Source organism: Neolamprologus multifasciatus, chromosome 12 (genome assembly GCF_963576455.1).
Source record: "Neolamprologus multifasciatus chromosome 12, fNeoMul1.2, whole genome shotgun sequence".
Taxonomy (NCBI): Eukaryota; Metazoa; Chordata; class Actinopteri; order Cichliformes; family Cichlidae; genus Neolamprologus; species Neolamprologus multifasciatus.
The window spans coordinates 4,142,154-4,161,687 of NC_140450.1; the positions used below are offsets into that span (position 1 = coordinate 4,142,154).

The following is a 19,534-nucleotide window of genomic DNA, read 5'->3' on the forward strand; positions in this document are numbered from 1 at the left end:
AAAAACGACAGAATGTGCATTTGAATATTTAAAAATGTTCTGCTTATTAATTTAGGTTGTTGCTTTGAATATATTCTTACGTTCAAAAATATTTCTCTTTGTTTCAGTAAACTGATTTTTTCACCACTGTTTTAAAATTTCAAAGATAACCATACTGTGAATATTTTCTTTATCATAACAATGACATCTGAGGTGATTACATATCTGAATGTCATGTAATACTATCCACCAGCAATCACCATCAACATAAATGAAACTGATTAGTGAGACAAATAATTCTCCAATACGTGTTTATTGCGGTTTAGGATTGAATCATTAGGAGAGACTGGCGTCCCTGAGTAATTATGGGTGGCACGGTGCATCTCCGGGATCAGTTGAACCAGGTAAAAACCCATTAAGGGTGCTAGACACGATTCCTAAAACCCAAACCTAAAACAAAGCCGTTTATATTTACGGTAAGAACTATTATTACTCATGAAATGAAGCTTTCACGTGAATAGAGTCCCATATGGGATTTTGAGAGAGCTCATTAATGCAGAAAAACAAAGGTTATTTAAATTATTTTAATAAAGAATCTTCTAAGGATATTAGCGATAATAGTAAATATTAAACAGAGCTTAAGCTTGCGTTATTTATTTATTTTAACTCAGGCAGACGTTGGCCACGTTGGAAGGGTCCATTAGTGATGACGTCTGTGTGACTCGGAAGATGTTGTAGCTAAAACTTCAGAAATATTATGCGTTGTGTTTGTTTGGTTTTTTAAGTTAATATTAACACGTGTTTACAAATGCGTAGTACATATTATAAGCCCCAGAATGGCACAAACTGCAAATATGCCAAATTAAAAGGTGAGGTTTTTTGTTAATATATCTTTCCCCCTTTTTTAAAGCTCATTGTTGTTAGCTTAGCCCTTTAAGAGCCAAGCTATAATTAGTCACTAGTTACCAGGCCGCTTTGAAAATGTCGCTATTTTAACGTCGTCTTGGTGAACTACGGCATACTTTACATCAAAAGCATAATTTTACCTTTGCTTTTGTTCAGGTGGTTTTTCAGGTACAATCGGCTCGTAAAGAATGTATCAAGGAAGTACGCTGTGTTCAAAAAAATCTAGTTTTGTATTTGGTGATACCGTGCTCGCCACAGACTTCTACAGTGTTACATTAGCTGTAAAATTAACGCTACAACACAGTTTATTGGCAGAATAAATGGAATCTTGTATAATTATACAAACTTTATTGATCATTTGCAACATGGTCGCGAGCTTGGATCTAAGCTTAGACCGTGATTTGTATAAATGTTTGTTAGCACTTAAGCACCTAAAATCGCCACATTAGTGAACGGAGTTTGGTAGAACGTAACGGATAATCTGGAAAGTTAGCTTCGGTAACATGAGATTACATGGAAGACAAGCCGGTGGGTGCAAGTAATGATAGCTTTCTGATAATAGCTCCACACAGATGTAGGAGAATCAGCTTTCACTTGATGTTTTGCTGTCTTCTTTACTCGTTCAGCTCCACAGACCACTTTGATTTCTTCTCCACTCGAATTACAAACTCAGATGCTCTGACAACAAAACAAATATCGCTTAATGCTATGTTTTATTAAAAGAATTCTGCCTCTATTGAATCTGATCTTGATCTGACTTGCTGGTTTCAGGTTCGGGTCAGATTAAACCAGACCCTGCTGGCTCAGACATGCCTCAGAAACCACAGAAGAGCTCTCAGACTGCACACTACATCGAGCTGGGAAGTTATCAGTACTGGCCTGTACTGGTGCCCAGAGGTATCAGGCTGTACACATACGAGCAGATCCCCCCGTTTCTGAGGGAGAACCCCTACATCACAGATGGATACAGGGCATACTTGCCCTCCAGGCTGTGCATCAAAAGGTGAGAAGGACCTTTTAACCTGAAATCAGAATTTTCATCTTCAACAACACAACACAGTCACTCCACTAAAGTCAAGCAGTGCCTACTTTTTGAACACCTCAGAAAATTACTTGCGCACTAGGAATCACAGTTAGAAGAAGAGCCAAGTAAATGTTGATATGAGCCTTGAAAGTGTTCCACAATTCAGCTTTTGAAGCTTTCTTCAGTGAAAGCAGGTTAAACATGCAGACTGCCAGTGTTTTTCTCTTTTTTATGTCAGCTGTTGAAACTATGATGCATTCCATTATATTAATATTTAAAGCCGACTATAAGGAAGATAAAAAGATTCTGAACAGGTTTTGAAGATTCTGGTTGCAGTTTTTAAGCAAGCTTAAATGTTTTTGGTTGTTTTTTGTTTTACAGCTGAAAATTTCCTGTAGTTGTCTACTGCACTTGTGAAGTTATGATGCGCACATTGAAAAGCACTCCCCTATTTATTTTGAGGGGCTTTAATTAAGAACATATTAATATTGTGATGGCAACATTTTTGCAAAAAGGAATCTAAAGTGCTTGAGATATTGTAGAAATAAAATCAAGTAGACTTTTTTCCCAAGTTGGTTCACCCAAAAACATTTTAGCTTAGAAAACTTCCATCTTTCCTCCATGATAGTATACACCAGTATGTCGTGTCATTTCTGAATGTCACGTCATGTGGTAAATACACATCCCTGTGGATTTACTACATGTTTATCAATACTTTATGGGTTTTCATGAAGGCACAGATAAAATTAATGAGAGTAAAGATGAACTCGCGGGATAAACAAATGACAGACAGCTGGAGGAAATTAATCAGAGCTTATTAATAACACTGAGCAGTGGTGATGGTACTCAGAGTGATACAAAATCACAGTGAATTATTACATAAATCCTGATTGGTTTTGCCTTCTTGGTGGTGACTTTTTTCCTCACGTTACAGATTTGATTGTTGTGGAGCTGCTGTATGATGATGTCGTTGTGTCTTGGTGTAACGTGCTGTAATGGTACTCTGTGATTCCCACGCCTCGCTGCAGAGGCTGATTGATTTTGCTTCCTGACATTTGTTGTGGGGTCGATGCCAATAAAGATTTTAAGGGAGTTGGGCAACTCGTGTTGCTCTCTGGTTCTAGTTTCAGTGGTTAATGGAAACGGCGAATCCAGACTGTTTATTGATTGGGAGGTAATAGATGCTTGTCAGACATTTATGTTGGGGTGTATAATAGTTCAGAGTTTTGGTTCATACCTCTGGTTTTCTTTACAGGGAACTGACTGTGTGACTATTTTAAAGCTTGTAAATGACCTTTGCAGCCTCTTCATCCTGTCCAATGAGACGGTGAACATCTGGAGCCATCTCCTGGGCTTCCTCCTCTTCTTCTGTGTTGGGGTGTACAACATGGCCTCGGTGCTGCCGGCTGTTGGCGCCTCCAGGGAGGATTATGTCATCTACTCCATTGGTCTCTTCTGCTTTCAGGTACAGTGCTGCTATTGTCTTCTGCTTAGACATCACCTCACATTGCTTTTATATAGAATAAACCACCAGAGATATTTCAGTTCTCCTGAGCTGTGGTTAGATTGAAGTTGGCAATTACACTGCTCATGCACTGTTAATAAATCTCAGTATATTTGAGTATTGAAGAAGGCAAATATAGGCCTGTCTAGATTTGGCTATTCCAGGTGTTAATGAACCTGTTGGATCACTTTGTACACTCATCATCACCTATAAATGTAGCCCTTAAAATATCCAGACATGCCTGTACAAGTGGGTGAGCCCAGAGTTGAGATTCAGAAAATAAAGAGCAGGGTTAGTGCAGTTACTGACGGGCGGGATAGCGATTTTAGTTTGACACAATGTGAACTTTTTACCTTTTCAATGTGGTTACATGTCATAACACCAAGTATTATGTTCAACATCATAATCACTAGTGTGATTAAAACACCACGTTTATTGCTTACTCTCAAACCTGGTGTGGAAAAGTTGTTTTATTTATTTTAAACAGTTAGATTTCAGATTCAAGTATTAATTTATTTTATATAATAAATATGTCTGGGGCTTGACATTAATTAATTATATTGCCAGTTTGTGTTTTTGTTGCATCTCAAAACGTATTTAACTGTCTTGTCTTGACCTCAACGTCCCGCTTTCTGTTAGAAGCTCGTGTTCTGCTTTTTCTTCTTGGTCTGTGGACGTAAACGTGTTTTATAAATAAAGTTATTTTCATTATTAAATGCCTGACTGTGTGTTTTGCCGTCCTCAGCTGTGTATGCTGTGCTCGGTGGGTTACCACCTGTTCTGCTGCCATCGCTCAGAGAAGACCAGCCGCCGCTGGATGGCGCTGGATTACGCCGGCGTTTCCATCGGCATCCTGGGCTGCTACGTCCCCGGAGTCTTCTACACCTTCTACTGTAATAACGTAAGCTCACCTGCAGCCTTTCATATAAACTGCTCTCTCTGAGACGGCGTTTAAAAGTGACGTTTTCACTGCGCCGAGTGTTGTCGAGAAGCCTTGTTGCTATGTTTTGTACCAACTGCAGACTCCAAACTATAGACAGGTTCATTATTTGGAAGTATTTGTAATCTGCACATAACAAGACTGTACTAGCCTTTTGACATACTGGTTGAAGTTTCCGTGTTGATAGAAAGTAACGTCCAGGTTTCTGGCACATTGTTTTACTAGCTAGCTACCTAGCTAGCTACCTAGCTAGCTACCTAGCTAGCTACCTAGCTAGCTACCTAGCTAGCTACCTAGCTAGCTACCTAGCTAGCTACCTAGCTAGCTACCTAGCTAGCTACCTAGCTATACTGAAATATGATCAGAGACTGTGGATTATTCTGAGGGCAGTTATTTGGAATTCCAGTGCTCTGGGCCTGTATGTAGATTTTTGTTTTCTTTGGACTGGACGAGACATAAAACTGGCAGTAAGCGACGTAACAATGCGAGAGTCACGTGTTTAAACTTGCAGATTACAAGTTTGGGATGGTACACAGACTGGTTCTTAGATAGCATTTTTATACTCCAAGCACTTTATACTTTATACAAGTTTGCCTCTTTCACCCACACAAGCACTTGTTACTTGCCCTTTTCTACTAAAGTGCTTTCTATCTAACATTCAGAGGGCAGCAGAGGTAAACTAGATTAAATGGGTACAACAACAGGGTTTTTTTTCCTTTCTAATGATGAAGATCTTTGCCGTAGCCACATAACATCCAAGGCCAGAAACCTTCCTGTTTGAATACTTTTACTACCATATTAACATTTTTGTTATGCAGGCAAACTGTTGAACTTGCAGAGATGAAGCTCTATCAGGAAAATGCGAAGTTGAACGTCCTCATGCTGGTAGAAACATCGTGGGCTACACGCGGTCTTTCAAAATAGGAAGAGTAAGATGTCCTAGTGTTATTCATTAGCTCATGCAAAGCTATTTCTCTGCTGTGGTTTTATCTAAAACCAGGCTGTTGTTGCCTTTCTAACCCTGTTGCATTGGAGCAGTAAAAAGCTCGTGCACGTTGCCCATCTCCTCATCCCTCGAGGTTTTGCTGTTGTGATGAATTTAAGCTCACTCTTTCCAGAAACAGGTCTCCGTGTGACCCAGACTTAATCGGCTCAGCACTATCTTTTACTCGGACTTTTCTGATGTGACTTTACGAAAGATGCTGCGTCACAGTTTACTGCAGCCAGCACATTTTTCCAAACAAAAAAGATCAAAGACATAAAAACTAATCGGCTTTAAATTCATAAGCAAGGTCAGAGTTAAACATCCTCGCCACATTATTCACTCTGAATCCTTATCTCTTAACGCCGAGCACCACGTTGCCCTCTGGAGCTGAATCCATTTAAATCCTTTAAAAAAATGCTAAATGTGAGAAGCTGCCCTGCAGTCCTCTGTGACTCAGCAATGCTGTGCTTCGCTTGTATTGTAAACGGCTTATTTACCCTCGTGAGTCGAGTTCAAAGTGGCGGAGGACAGGCAGAGCAGGCAGACCGCTTCTCTGTCTTAAATCCTGTGTCTTTGTACTCATCACTTCAGCCTTTTATGTGCTGCTCTCATGAGCCTTCTCCAGTCTCAAGATAGAGTCAGGCTGCTGGAAGCCTAACCTTCATCTTGTCCAGTCTTTTTATAGTTTTGCCTTCAGAAATGATAATTACATGTATTTTTTTTTAGTATTTTATTTTACCAGGCAGAAGTGATGTTGGTTCAGCATAAAATAGACGTGTAAGCGTTTTTGTAGGGTTAAAAAAAGAAAAGTGTCCGCTCACATACCTGGATGATCAGACTGAATTCAGAAGTTTACAAACCACATCTGTATTCATGTCTGCAGAAAACAGGCTTTATATTATCTGGAACAATGTCGGTGACAGCTCCGAGTCCATCTCCTTATCAGAAACTTTCTCACAGTCAAACATTCTTCCTCCTTCTGGGTCACATCCTGTGCTCTTTTACCGTTTCTCTCAGAAGAGATACCCCGTCCCTAAATGCCTCTTTAATGCGTTTAGCACCATGTTGGAGTTAATTAAATGCACCCAACCGCACGATCCACTTGAGATGAAGTCTGTCTGATCCAGTTGAAGCTGTAGCTCCGGTAGCTTTTGCAGTAGTTTCTCCTGACGTTTCGTGCAGTTACAGTAATGTTTGGGTAACACCAAACCCTGATGCAAACTTGGCTGTCGATCGGGTCATACCATTGGGGAGCCACTGGTCTAATTAGTCCCTCTGCCTATTTTCTTATCATATTCAGAGTTCTGATGAGGAACTGAGAGGTCACCAGGCCATCACGGGTCATGACATGTAAGGTGTTGGGTAAAGCTGGAAAGACCGTAAGAAGGCAGAAGGATCATGAAAGTTAGTGATGCCTTGTTTATGGACATATTGGTTGTGTTGCACATCAGTGGTGACATCACCACGAGACTCGTTGCAATCGCCACTCTCACAAACATCTGCATGAGTTCTGGTTTAACAGGAGAACCAGTCACACCACAGTTGGCTCAGTTGGAGAGGCACTCCTGCAGCTCTGATGTCACTCTTGGTGTGTGCTGCCATTCACAGGGGTGGAAATGGCTATAAAAGCTGTGAAAGCCTTGTTAGGTTGCACTTTAGTTGTTCTTCAAAAGGTTACTTTGTTACTCACTGGAGAAAATAATTGGTTACATTACTTTGCCACGTGTTTCAGATGTGCATATTCACACAATAACCAATTATGAACGACTACCTATCCTCACAAGGACACACAAGATCTTTCATTAGTGCCTAAATATGAACGCAAAGATGGGCAACCAGGTCAAAGAAGACTTAAATGAGTTTACGGTGGAAACTACACTGATTGCTCGTACCTGCTCCTGTTACCTGAGGAAGATTAGGCTCTGGATGCTTTGCTGGGGTCAGCATTTAGCATTAATCTGGCTACTTTACTAGCTTTATGTGCAAGTGCTGCCTGTGCAGATGCTTGGCCTGTGTTGCGTTACTTGTAGTCGTTTGGACTCATTTTCCTGCCCTTTACACCAATAAAAATCAAAGTAATTAGAAGTGAAATGAGTGCAGACCACCTCCTCCTTAAGTCAGCTGATTGTAGTGCGAGTGCACACAAGAGGAAAAACATTTTTGGCATTGTTTTCTACTGTCTTACGCCCCCTCACTGGTAATATAAAATTAATTAATGATAATCCTAATAGCTGGCAGTACAACACCGCTGAAAGGGAGGACACGGTTGACGCGAACTGAATTATGGTGAAGCTTAAATTCAAGATGTTTTAAAGTTGACCTGAAATAACCACAGTGGTGTTTTCACGTATGTGATCGAGTAGCTCAACATCAGACTGCTCACTGCAGTCGGGCGCATGTTGAACGTGTGTGTGTGCGCGCTGAGCATCGGTGTAACATCGAAGCACAGTCCTCCCCGGAGACTTCTCAGCTCAACATCCTCAGCCTGAGAAGCAGTAATTGAATAAAGCTGAAGTGGGCCCTGCAGTCTGGCTGTGCTGATTGACTCATTGTTCCCGGTGAATAAGCAACACGACACCTTCGCCGCGCTCACCGTTTGGAAAACAGCCTCTGATGACACAAGCCAGTTCCTTATTCCAGCCGCCCACCACCACCATGTCCCTCTTTTTTCCGTCCTATTTTATTTTATTTATTTTTTTGAACTCCTGAAGTGTTGGCCGTGCTCCTCACTGTTCGCTTTCCCCCGCATGTTGGAAGCGCCGGGTTATTTTGCCCCCAGAACGTAGCTGAAATCTGCTCCAGCCCAAACCAGATGGCCGCGTTCACGGAGCGGTCCGTCACTCCTGTTCCCCACCATATGACGTTCGCAAGTCCGGGAGCCGTCTAAGCGAAGGTCCCCCTCCTCCTCCTCCACCTCCCTCCCCCTCGTCCTTGCCAAGACTGGGGCTCTGCTTCTGGGTGGCTCCTCTCCCGTGGCACGCCAAGTCCCCAAAGAAAAACAGATTTTTTATATTTAGCCAGTCAAACTCTTGTCTCGTCGAGAGTGTTTTAGAGATGCAGATTTGGAGGAGAGAACACGGAGTCTGCGAGGAGAGGAGCTTAAAAAATTTGGCTGAAGCAGAGCGGGGCCTTGTTCCTGGTGCAAATTTATTCACTGTGAAATTCAGCAGGACTCGTCACATGAGGACGTGTGACTGGACGAAGGCCTACATCCACACAAACGGACAGAAGGGACCGAGACGAGGCTGCCCAGACTTTAAACACTTACTTATAGAAGTTTAAATACCAACTGCAGACAGATTAGCGTTATAGTTGTGATAACAGCAGATGAAACAGTGGGAGACTTTTAACTGATTTTATTTTTATTGTACTGCAGTGCAGTAATATATAAACCCTGAATTATTGTCCTATAGTTGTTCAGATATCAGAAAAAAGAAGCCGTGTGCAGCACGTTTGAGGAAACTTTATTTCTGACTTTGCAGAACCACGATGAGGTGGTTTCATTTTGATCATGCTGTGTTGTCACTTTGACCAAATTGACTGTTTTGCATGTTCACTAAATCATTTCAGGGTTTCCCACCATTGGGAACTGAATCTCTGAGGAGATTGTTTGAGTCCCCCCTCCAGCTTTGGTTCAGGAGTGAGGGAACGAGTGAATAGGAGATTACCGGATGTGTTTTTGCAGCAGTGTGGATGCTGTAGCGGTGTGTTGTGGTGAGTTTCCCACTCAGTCTACGTTCCTACTCTCACCTATAGCCATGAGCTGTGGGGAGTGCCTGTAAACAGCAGCAGAAATGAGCTTCCTACAACTCAGACCCAACCCATAAACAGCAGAGGAAGGAAGGATGAATGAATGGACTGTCTTTTTTTCTCTTAAAGTTTGAGTCTCAACCTTATTTGTACTAAATTAAAATAACAACTATTACCACTACTATTACTACTGTTACAGCTGTTCTGTCCTTAAAGATAAAATTAACTGCAGGAGAAAAGTGACACAGCTTTGAACCTCAGAATCTCCAAAAGCGATGTGATAACTGCCAATTCAGCTGTATCGGCTACCAGTGATCTGCTTGATAACATCGAGGATTTCCCCCTTTCACAGCCTGTAACCTGTTCTTCTTTGTGGCCTTCAAATCTGGAAGAAGAAAAGCAGATCAGAGTTAAATAAAGCTGATTGAATGATGTGAAAGCTGCGCGTGTAAGAGGGTCTGCTGAGGGAAGCTTCAGCTCGTTTGTGGTTCGGTCACAGTAAATAAAGCTCTAAAATAACACACAGTGTTCGTCCTGCTCATCACCAAACAGCAGGAAGCTTTCAGCAGCTGAAGAACTTTCCTCAGGACTCCATGAGACAGATAATCTTCAAACGTATGAAGCCCAGGGGCTGTTTCACTTGCATCAGCTCCCTGCGAGTTTAAAAATCGCCTGCCTGGTTTTCTTTTCTGCTTCTGAAACCGACTCAGGTGTTTTTAAAGACTCAAGTTTGTTTCTTTGTCTAGGTGATGTCGCTGAACTTGAACTTGTTCGGGTTTAACCTTAGTTACAGTTTCTTTTAAGTCTTGGGACCATCGGATACCTCCAGCATGCGAAGCACATCTTGAAAGAAAAGCTCAATCCGCCATGAAGGCAGTTTACTGTGTAGCTGGTGTGACTGAACTCTCGTCTTCCTGTCTGTGCAGTACTGGCGGCAGGTGTACCTGGTGACGGTCCTCGCCATGATCCTGGCTGTGTTCTTCGCTCAGATCCACCCTCATTATCTCAGCAAGCAGTGGAAGCAGCTGCGCTCGGTCATCTTCTGCTCGGTGACCGGGTACGGCCTCATCCCCACCGTCCACTGGATCTGCCTCACGGGAGGTTTCACCTCTGAACTCGTCCAGGTGAGCGTGCTCAGTGTTCACTGCTGTGATTTCTTTTTTTAAACAGACTTAAGCGATTGTGGCAATTTAATGAGGTCCGAAAGTAATGAGAAATAATTTTCCTGTAGACTTTACGACTGTCTGATTTCTTTTGGCAACCACAGTCGCCCCCTGCTGGTCATAAGAAGAAAGAAAACATGTTTAATGCACAGTGATCGGCTTTACTTTGCACAAAAAATGTACTCCAGTCTGAAAAATCTCTTTAGATCGACTGATGATTATTAGAAAATGAACATTTTAACTCAGGAGTCTGTGGGACCGACTTTCAGGGCAGGCCTCAAGTGGCCATTAGAGGAACTGTAGTTTTAACAGCTGTTGGGGGTCCTCCTTGATTGATCCACTTTAAATGTGTTTTCCTGCTGCTGCAGTAACACAATCTGTTGGCTGGCTTTAAATGCTTTTCAGTACTGTTAGGTCAGTCAGTAGTTCTTCCTGCTCGTGCCGTTTTGTAACTGTGGGCCATTTCTGTCCACACGCTGGTCGAATCAGTGTTTCTTCTTCCTTTTAGGCGTTTGTTCCTCGGGTCCTGGTGATGTACTTCATTGCAGCACTGGCTCTCATTTTCTATGTTTCCAAAGTTCCTGAGCGGTACTTCCCAGGTGAGATGACTGTTTTTATTTCTTCATTTCCTGTTTGATTCGTTGTTTTTTCGTCCACTCATAGTTGGAAAATAACAGTAATCTAATACTGCAGAGAGAAACATTGAAAATGGGCCCGAATCTCATTCAAATCTGAAGCAAGCTGTGCGTTCCTGTCTCTGCAGGTCAGCTGAACTACCTGGGCTCCAGCCATCAGGTTTGGCACTTGCTGCTAGTGCTCATGTTTTACTGGTGGCACCAATCAACAGGCTTCATCATGGCGTACAGGCACAGTCAGCCGTGCCCCAACACCCCCCAACACGCCTAGATTGCTGCTCAGCACGCCAGGACTGAAGCTCCGATGAACCGTAAGCGGCCGTGTGACTTTTTTAAAAGGAGACCTGTTCTGCTCAGTTTCAGCTCCATCGTTTTTATTTCTGGACTCCACTGAAGGAGCTTTGCATGACTCACAGATCAAAGTAGTTGTAGCCCCTCAGCTGTTTTTCCTCCTCTGCCTTTAAACTGACTTTATTCTGATTGGCTGCCCCTCATAACCACAAGGGTTCGACTGCAAGTGGTAGTCTAGTGGAGCGTCTGTGGTCACAGCCAGAGCTTTATGACTAAAATGACCTTAACGGTGACGTCCGTGTAAGCTTCAGTTTCTGATCCGCTCAACGATGCTTTGATTAGAGAGGAGCTGTTTAACAGACTGCTGAGAAAACTTTGCCGACTGCAGAGAGTTGGGAGTTCACTCAGATGCAGACTGTGGCTCAATTTAAATAAATCAGAAAAAAGAAAATCTTTAATATTTAAGCAGATGTTTGGGGGTTAAAAGGCCTAAAGGAATCAAAGAGTCAGCAGGTGGAAGACGAGGAGCAGCTGATCTGTCAGGACATGAGGTCATTACAAAAAAAAAGAGCTTTTAAGTGATTACATCTAATAAGAATCTAAGCATGAACACTACTGTATGTTTCGTTTTGTCAAAACCTCACATCGAAGCCGCCGCCTGTTAGAATATGTCTAAAAACAATAAAATGAAACTGAACCTTTTCAGGTAACTCAGGTGATTTTTGATGCTTTTAATTGGCTCTGTTCACAGCTGACGTGTTGTTTCCTCCTCAGGTCGTCTGCAGAGACTCTGTTCTGGTCTCGGTCCATCGGTTTCCTCACAGATGGAGACTCTAACCTGTGAGTCTCTGTGATGAGGGAGGAGGAATAAATCCAGCGTGTGACGTTTGAGTACTTCAAGCTAATAAGAAACAATACGGACCTCTGTGTCGGACTGACAGCTCACCTGAAATCACTCAGACTGTCACCTTTATAAACTCCTTGAGGACTTAATGTTTGTGTGTAAACAGCAGACAGCACTGAAGGAACGGGTTGGTAATGTTAGTTTTGTCCAGCTGTTTTTAAAGGTTGAAAGCTGCTTCATCTGAGAGCAGATTCAGGCTCGTCCCTGAAAAAGGAAATGAACTAATGTCAGTATTATACTACGAGTAAACAGACTCAAGATTTCTGATATCTTCTTTACTCTGCAGTCTTTGTTAGTGGAAATGATCAAAGCGTGGGGATGATGTTCAGACAGAACAAACCAAAGAGTTTTGTGAAACAAAGTGCGGACTCAGACGGTTTCATATAAATGTACCCACTCTATTTCATGCCTGAAGCTCTGTTGTTGTTGTTTTAAGCTGCTCACTTCCTGTTCAAACTGATGTTCATTTATATGTAAAGAATTTCACAGGATGCTTGAAGGGGAACTTTAAATATTTCAGTTATTTTATGTTGTTCGTCTTTATCAGTGGTAACGCTGTGGGGTGAGGGTGGCTGTGGGGATGCTCGTGAGTCCCAGCCGAGAGCTGCAGGAATGAGTCCTAAAACCCAGGAAGCGTTTGAGTCTTCCAGCTTCGTCCAGTTCAGTTCTGCGTTTACTTCCACATAAAAGATGGGCATAGCTTCCTGGCCCGCTGTCCTGACCTCAGTCTGGTCATGATGGATAAAATGTGACGTCAGGTTTGGGTCGTCGTAAAAAGACGTCCAAACAGGAAGTCAGCGATGGCCACTTGAGCTATAAGGAAACCTTCACCATCCCTGCAGCGCTATGAACGTTGATTTGTTACTACAAACTTTTTTATCTGAGCATTTGAACAATCAAACTTAAGTTCTAAAACCCTAAAACAGGTGGGACAGTTTTTAGATTCACGTGATTTAAACATTTCACATGAACTGCATTATTTCTGTGTAGCGTGCGGCTCTGACATCGACTGTAAACTCTGATCACGTTACAACAGAACTTTTATGACAAGCAAACTTCATTTTTGAAAATGTATTTTTTCTCTTCACCTTTTTAAGGACATGTTTTTCCAGCTCGTTTAGGGTGATGTGCAATGTTTTCATGGCTCCCCAGTGCAGCGCCTCTCTGCTCTCACTCTGGAACGGAAAGCCGGATGTTTTCTGTGTGACCGTTTAATGTTTCTAATGTTGAAAAGGGGGAAATGTTCTCCGGTTTGTGGTTCTGTATTTAAATTATTAATAATGAGTTTCTTTTTGTCTTAGACTCATTTTGTAGGAGTGGAAAGTTTTATATGTTGACTTTTCATACCTGAGGTCAGACTCTAAATAAAAGTAACCATGTGCTGTTTCCAGATGTTTGAGATGAAACTTTATTTATTGCGTCCAACAGCAGTATAGCATGATAAATACAATACAAGACTTACCCTGGTGAAAAAAACAAAGATGGGAGCGATCGTATGAAATGGTTCAACTGGTGTAAAAAAAAGAAAAACAGAGCAGGCTGCTGGTTTCATTCAAACAAATGTGCCAACGGTGGTGGAGCTAAATGCAGTGCTTAAGGCGGTCGATGAAGAAGCACAAAGTTGTTTAAGGAAGATTTCATCAAGAAACTAAAACCAAACCCGAATAACATGTTTTGCCCTTTATGAATGCACCTCATTCTGCAAAGACAAAAAAACAAACTGTGAACAAATCCCATCAAGACATGAAACCGTGACGCAAGTAATCAGAGCTCGATTAACCAATAAAACCTGTCCCACATACAGAGTCCTGCTGCCACGAGTACTACTGCAGAACCAAACATTGAATCATCCAACGCATCGTTTCCCCTCACAGTCTGAATCTGCTCCCCGGCCTGTATTACTGTAGGGTCCTTAATAAAACGCCACAAGGAATTTTCTGTTTTTAAAAGAGCAGTCTGATATTTTAAGGAGGCGGAAAAAGTTCAATGCCACTCTTCTTTCTTTATTTATAGTTAAATCTACTCCATGAGCTCATTTCCAGGAATTATCCACATATGATGGTGAAGCAGGCAAAATAACTTGTTGGTCAGCACCATAAATCAGTTAGCACAAAAACACCGACTGTATGAAAACTATTTTAACCAGTTAAGATTTTTAAGTGGGATTTTATTTCTTTAAACATAAAGTACAGTTTTAATTATCAAACGGCTACAAAATAACCAAAAGTTCCACTCCTAGCCTGAAAAACAAACTAATTGTGTGCCGTTTTCTAATTTTTTTAATGCCTCCTGGCTACAAAGATGAGCTTTAAAGCAGCGCCTCTAAATATGAATTATTTAAAGCTTAGAAAGAAAAACCGTACTGTTCAAACACCAAACTATTGCTCTCAAACTGGTAAAAACTGGTTTGAGTGGGGCTGCGTTCACAGACGGGGTTAAATGAAAACCCAAGAGAAACAAGTCGCACTGTTATTTCACCCTTTCTTCTTAATTCATACCCCTAATTTTCTCAAGAGGTTTTTACAACACCCATTTTAATTCTGGTACATTGACTCACGACACCATCTTGTGGTGCTGACTGGTATTACATGAAAGTACAGCCCGGCTCTAATCCAACTTCAGTCGATATCGCTTCGGCACAACAAAGTCCTTTTTATCATAGCAGTTATTTCTTCACATTCTGGTGACATTTTTAGTCAATTTTAAAGCTTTTACGCTACTTTTAAATACACAAATGTACAACAAGCACCTTTACAGAGCAGCTAATGTGAGCCAGTCTCACATGCACCTCAGTCACGTAACTACGGAGCCCCGCAGGGGACATGGGAGAAAAAAAAAATTAAGACGGACTTTTGCGAGATCTCGCAAACGTTTTAGCCGCATTCTTCGGACGCTGGCTCGAAGCCGACCGGGAGGTCGAGGCACGATGTGCCGGGAAAGCGGTGTTCCTCCCGGCTGTAGTAGGTCTCGACCTCCCGATAGCTCGAAGCTAACGGGAGGTCTCGACCCCGTTAGCAAAAGTTTTGCGAGATCCCGAGTTTGTTTTGCGAGATCTCGCAAAGCTTTTGCGAGATCCCGAGTTACTTTTGCGAGATCTCGCAAAGCTTTTGCGAGATCCCGAGTTACTTTTGCGAGATCTCGCAAAGCTTTTGCGAGATCCCGAGTTAGTTTTGCGAGATCTCGCAAAGCTTTTGCGAGATCCCGAGTTAGTTTTGCGAGATCTCGCAAAAGTCCGTCTTAATTTTTTTTTCTCCCATGTCCCCTGCGGGGCTCCGTACGTAACAGCTACAAACTTTGGGGTTGGAGCGAAAATTACTTGAAACACTTGATTGGCTTTAGTTCTTTCATGGGACTTGTTCACACTAAACCTGCAAACCTATCAGTTTAACAACGGTGAAATTCCCGATGATGTAAAATGCCGAGGTCAGTGACAATGCCGGGAAAACAGCGGCACAGTTTGAGTTCTGCAGGGCTCATAAATCCTAAACTAGTCCTCTAACGTGGCTTTGTGTGTTTCATTTCTAACAGAGAAATGTTGAGTTGTAACTTATTAAAAAATAAAAAACAATTAAGAGTTCTTACTGCTAGGAAATAAAAAGAGTTAAGATCCTAAATTTAAACCTGACCCAATTAAGAGCTCCAAGAAGAACAAGATTCAATCCCTTCTAATGCATCACAAACCACACCCACATTTAGCTGCATAAAGACTACTGTGACATTATGCATAGAGAAGAATCTAATAAAGACAGAAGAGGTTCAGGAAAAGACGCGCGAGGCTGACGGCGTCGTGGTTTCCGAGGTACTATGAAGCAAGGCAGAGCCGAGCTCAGGTAAGGCGTCGTGGTGCTAAAAACAAAAACATGTCGGCAGATCAGAAGGCAGGCCGGAGAGAGCTTTTCACAGCAAGACGAGCGGTCGAAGCTCAGAATCACATTTTTTTGAGTGGGTTTCTTTTGGTTCCAAACAGCGTTCAGATGCAGCATTAAAGGCTTTTCAAAAACGTGCAGCTGAAGGATATGTGGAAACGCCACTCGCACTCCACAGGTTTGTTATCCAGACTGTATTAAAACGCTCTTAGAAAAAAGTTTTAGCTTGTTGGTTAAAAATGATCCCAAACCGAGAAAAAGAAAGCAGCCGACAGAGCGGGAAGACGCAGGTGGAGTCACTGCTTTGAGGGGAAAGGTGCGGCTCCGAAGGGGTCGAGGTCCAGCGGCTGTGAGGGCGCCGCCTGCTGCTGAGGTCCACTGTGGATGACCAGTTCTGTGAAGGGCACCGCCCCGAAGTCATCCATATTTCGGCTCTCTCCGTGCAGAGAGCCCGTCCAGGACTTACCGTTGGCCGTGCCGATGTCGCCTTTTCCGTCGCCGAGGCCTTGGTACTGGCTGTGTCGGCCGCCGTCCTGAGGGTGGAAGGGTTTGGCTCCAAACGGGTCTAAAAGGGCGTCGTCCACCGGCAGAGACGCTCCCTCGGCCATCGTTATATCCACACTGATGTTCTCCTTAGAGTCAGAGGTGCTGAGGAACTCGTTGCTGCTCTGCGAGTCTCTGCGGCCGACCTTCTTGTGTCTGCGGACTCGTTCGGGCGTGCGATAGGTCGGCTTGTTAGTCTTGCGCCCTCCCGTCGGTGTGCCGTGGTGCCGCTTGCCGTTACTGCCCCCAGCCGTGGCTTCCTGCTTGGTCTTCCGCTGGCGGGATGACAGCTTCTGAAGGCTGCGCTGCTTCAGCCTCTGCTGCTGAGGACTCGCCGACTCCTCGGAGGGCGTCCGGAAGATGTCTTCGGCACTTCTGGAGGTGGTGGGAGGTTGGGCGGTGGGGCTTGGCTGGAAGGGAGAGAAGCCAAAAACATCGATGCCCTCAGGAGAAACTGGCGGCGTTTGGCCCATGGGGACGTCACCGCCACTCCTGCTCGACCTCGAGAGGTTCCGGCTGAACGGCGCTTTGGTAAAAACGTCAAACTCGTCTGCCGCCTGCTGCTCCTGGCCGACCTTGAAAGGCGCTTTCGTGAAGATATCTGTGGCCTCTGGAGGTTCCACAGGTGAAGCTCCTCCGACAAAGGGCACGGCACCAAAAACATCCACAGGCTCCACAGCTCTCACTCCACCAGGTGACTCCGGGGGCGTGATCAGAGCCATCCCAGAAGGAGGACTCCTGGTGGCAGCAGTCGCTCCTTTAGCTCCTGCAGGTTTCTTTGAGCGGTTCTTCACCCTGCTGGCATCAAAGTCTGAATCTGAGCTGTGTTTGTCTTCATCTTCCTCTCCCTCCTCCTCAGAGTCCATCAGCAAAGGCCTCTGTCCAAAATTCTCTGGCTCGGTGTCTTCACCATGCTCGCTGTTCAACGCCTCCTCTTCCTCCGGCTCTTCGTCCTCGCTGCTCTTAGGTGAAGGAGGGTCGGACTCGAAGTCGCTGTCGGACTCGTCGCCGGGCCTGCAGTTGGTCTTCCTGCTCGGTTTGTGCTCCTTGTGGGTCGGCTGCAAACTCTCAGCAGGTTCAGGAATGCCGACATCCTCGCTGGTCGGCTCGGCCTTCTGCGCACTGCTACCTGCAGAAACAAAACAGATAATACAGATGTTAACCCCTGATCCTTCCAGATGTTTGATAGTTTTAACAACTGCCAAGTCAGATTTATTGAAGGCATCCAACTCTTTTCTGATCTCTCCAAAAACAAAACTCAGTTTTTCATTTAGAAAACCTCACAAACACTGCAGGACGTGTAACTCAAGTCTTTGCTACTCCTGTGTCTCCACTGTAGTGTTACAAAAACAAAGAAAGAAATCAGATGGACCAACCCCCCAAAACTCCTCTGCAACGTTAACATAAAAGAGCGATTTTATGGAAAATCGGTGACATCTCCCAGCTGGCAGCAGGTTTAACTTGCCTACATTAGAAAATGATTTTGACACAGGAGGACTCGCAGGCAGAAGACGAGGCTGGTATCAAAACGCAAGTCGTAAAAGATTTTTTCATATAACTGAGCAGCATCCATCCCGCATGCTGTCGAGACCCCTAAACGTTTCACCCGGTGAATTCCACAGATGTCCACAGAGCAGGCATCCAGGGTCTCAATGCCAGTGAAATATTTTGGCTGTGACTCGTAAGAATAATTTTATTGATCCCAAAGGGAGATTCATAGTTTTTACCCATGTCTTGGAGTGGTTAAAGTTTTTAAAAAACTGAGCTTAAATGAGCCAGCTGTTAAAATTTCATGTAGATTATCTCCTGAAGTTGTTGTAAATGCCGAGGCGCTCTGGTTTCACATTTTTCACATTTTAAGGTTACGCCGAACACATGAAAACACAGAATGAGTCACTTTAATGAGTGACACTCAGGCAGTCTTGAGTCTAATGCTCTACAGTTCCTCCTTTTCATTTCAGTCTGAAATCGATCTTTCCTTCTCGTCTTCGTCCGCCGCCTCTCAGACTGCTTCCATCCGTTGCTGTTACCAACCTTCAGCTCACTGTGGCCGGCGGTGCCCTCTGAAGAGCTGATATCAGAGCCGTCTTGTTTAAGAGTCAAGTCTGTGCTGCGCTGGTGTTTGAGCTCTGCCTCCTGTTGTCCACATTACACCTGAATCACTGTGTGAACGCATTTTGAATTTTGCAGGAAAACTGTTAAAATGTGTCCAAATGGGTGAAAACTGATTGTTTTTGTGAAACAACTGATTCAATCAATTTTGCTAATATCAAAAGTCAATGATAAGTGACAGACCGAGTCCTGATGCCTTCTGCTGCTTCTTCGACCGCTGTATTATGGAGGCATTACCCAGGATTACTCAGCTCATACGCCAACTTCCCCACACAAACAAATGCCCAAAAGTTTGCCTTATACTGAAGCAGAAGTGCAATCGCAAAAGTCAATATGGTCTAAAAGCTGCTCCGACTTCTCATCTCTGATCCTGCCATAAGAAGAGCGAGCTTAGAGGCCGGGGAAATAAGACGAGCAGCTTTTCAAGATTCACAGAATTACTTTTAAAGTTTAGAGATTTAAGCTGCGAGCGTCCCTTTAGACTTGAAAAAGGAAGCTTTGTTCTCTTATTTAAACTCTGCATTTTTGGAAATTCTTACATGTATTTTGGCATTTGGAGGAAAAATTTCTGCCTTCAGTGTGTAAATTTATGTCCAAGAGATTTGCATAATGGCAACTTAGAAATTATCCTAATTAGCGAGTGGATAGTCTCCAATTGTATTGAAGATAAACGGTGCCATATACGATGAGCCAATTCATTGTTCCCTATTAGAGGAACGCTGGGAAAAAGAGAAGAAGAGAACGACCCCCTGCTGCGAACATGAAAATGGAAACCAAGCGTCCAAACTGGCAGGACGTGACGGCGGATCAGCCAAAAGCTTTGCTGCCGATAAATCAAACAAGGCAGCACTCAAAGATAAGAAGTCCGAGCTGCTCTGCATCTGCTCGGCCCACCCGGATTAGAACTTGTAATCATGCTCACCTCCCGGAAC

The 19,534-nt window shown here is 43.5% G+C and overlaps 2 protein-coding genes across 5 annotated transcripts in view; one reads left to right on the forward strand and one right to left on the reverse strand.

Annotated features, from left to right (window-relative positions):
• Window positions 1–272: 272 nt before the first annotated feature.
• paqr3a (progestin and adipoQ receptor family member IIIa) lies at window positions 273–13,467 on the forward strand. 3 transcript variants are annotated; one of them, XM_085181011.1, is made up of 8 exons: window positions 273–383; window positions 1,657–1,888; window positions 3,212–3,374; window positions 4,159–4,314; window positions 10,015–10,212; window positions 10,760–10,850; window positions 11,015–11,197; window positions 11,952–13,467. In XM_085181011.1, exons 2-7 carry the CDS (start codon window positions 1,695–1,697, stop codon window positions 11,155–11,157), a joined length of 945 nt encoding a protein of 314 aa, XP_085037137.1. In that variant the 5' UTR covers window positions 273–383; window positions 1,657–1,694; the 3' UTR covers window positions 11,158–11,197; window positions 11,952–13,467. The 3 variants fall into 3 exon arrangements, with proteins under 3 accessions (XP_085037137.1, XP_085037135.1, XP_085037136.1); XM_085181009.1 differs by lacking the exon at window positions 273–383 and adding an exon at window positions 661–848; XM_085181010.1 differs by lacking the exon at window positions 273–383 and adding an exon at window positions 661–848 and having other exon boundaries at window positions 11,965–13,467.
• The window catches only part of bmp2k (BMP2 inducible kinase), a 57,504-nt gene continuing 51,139 nt past the window's right edge, over window positions 13,170–19,534 (reverse strand). Inside the window, exon 16 of one of the 2 annotated variants that reach the window (XM_085181000.1) lies at window positions 13,170–17,619. In XM_085181000.1, coding sequence (XP_085037126.1) covers window positions 16,244–17,619 — 1,376 coding nt within the window. In that variant the 3' untranslated portion in view covers window positions 13,170–16,243. The remainder of the gene's footprint in view (window positions 17,620–19,534) is intronic. The other variant, XM_085180999.1, reaches the window with a different exon arrangement.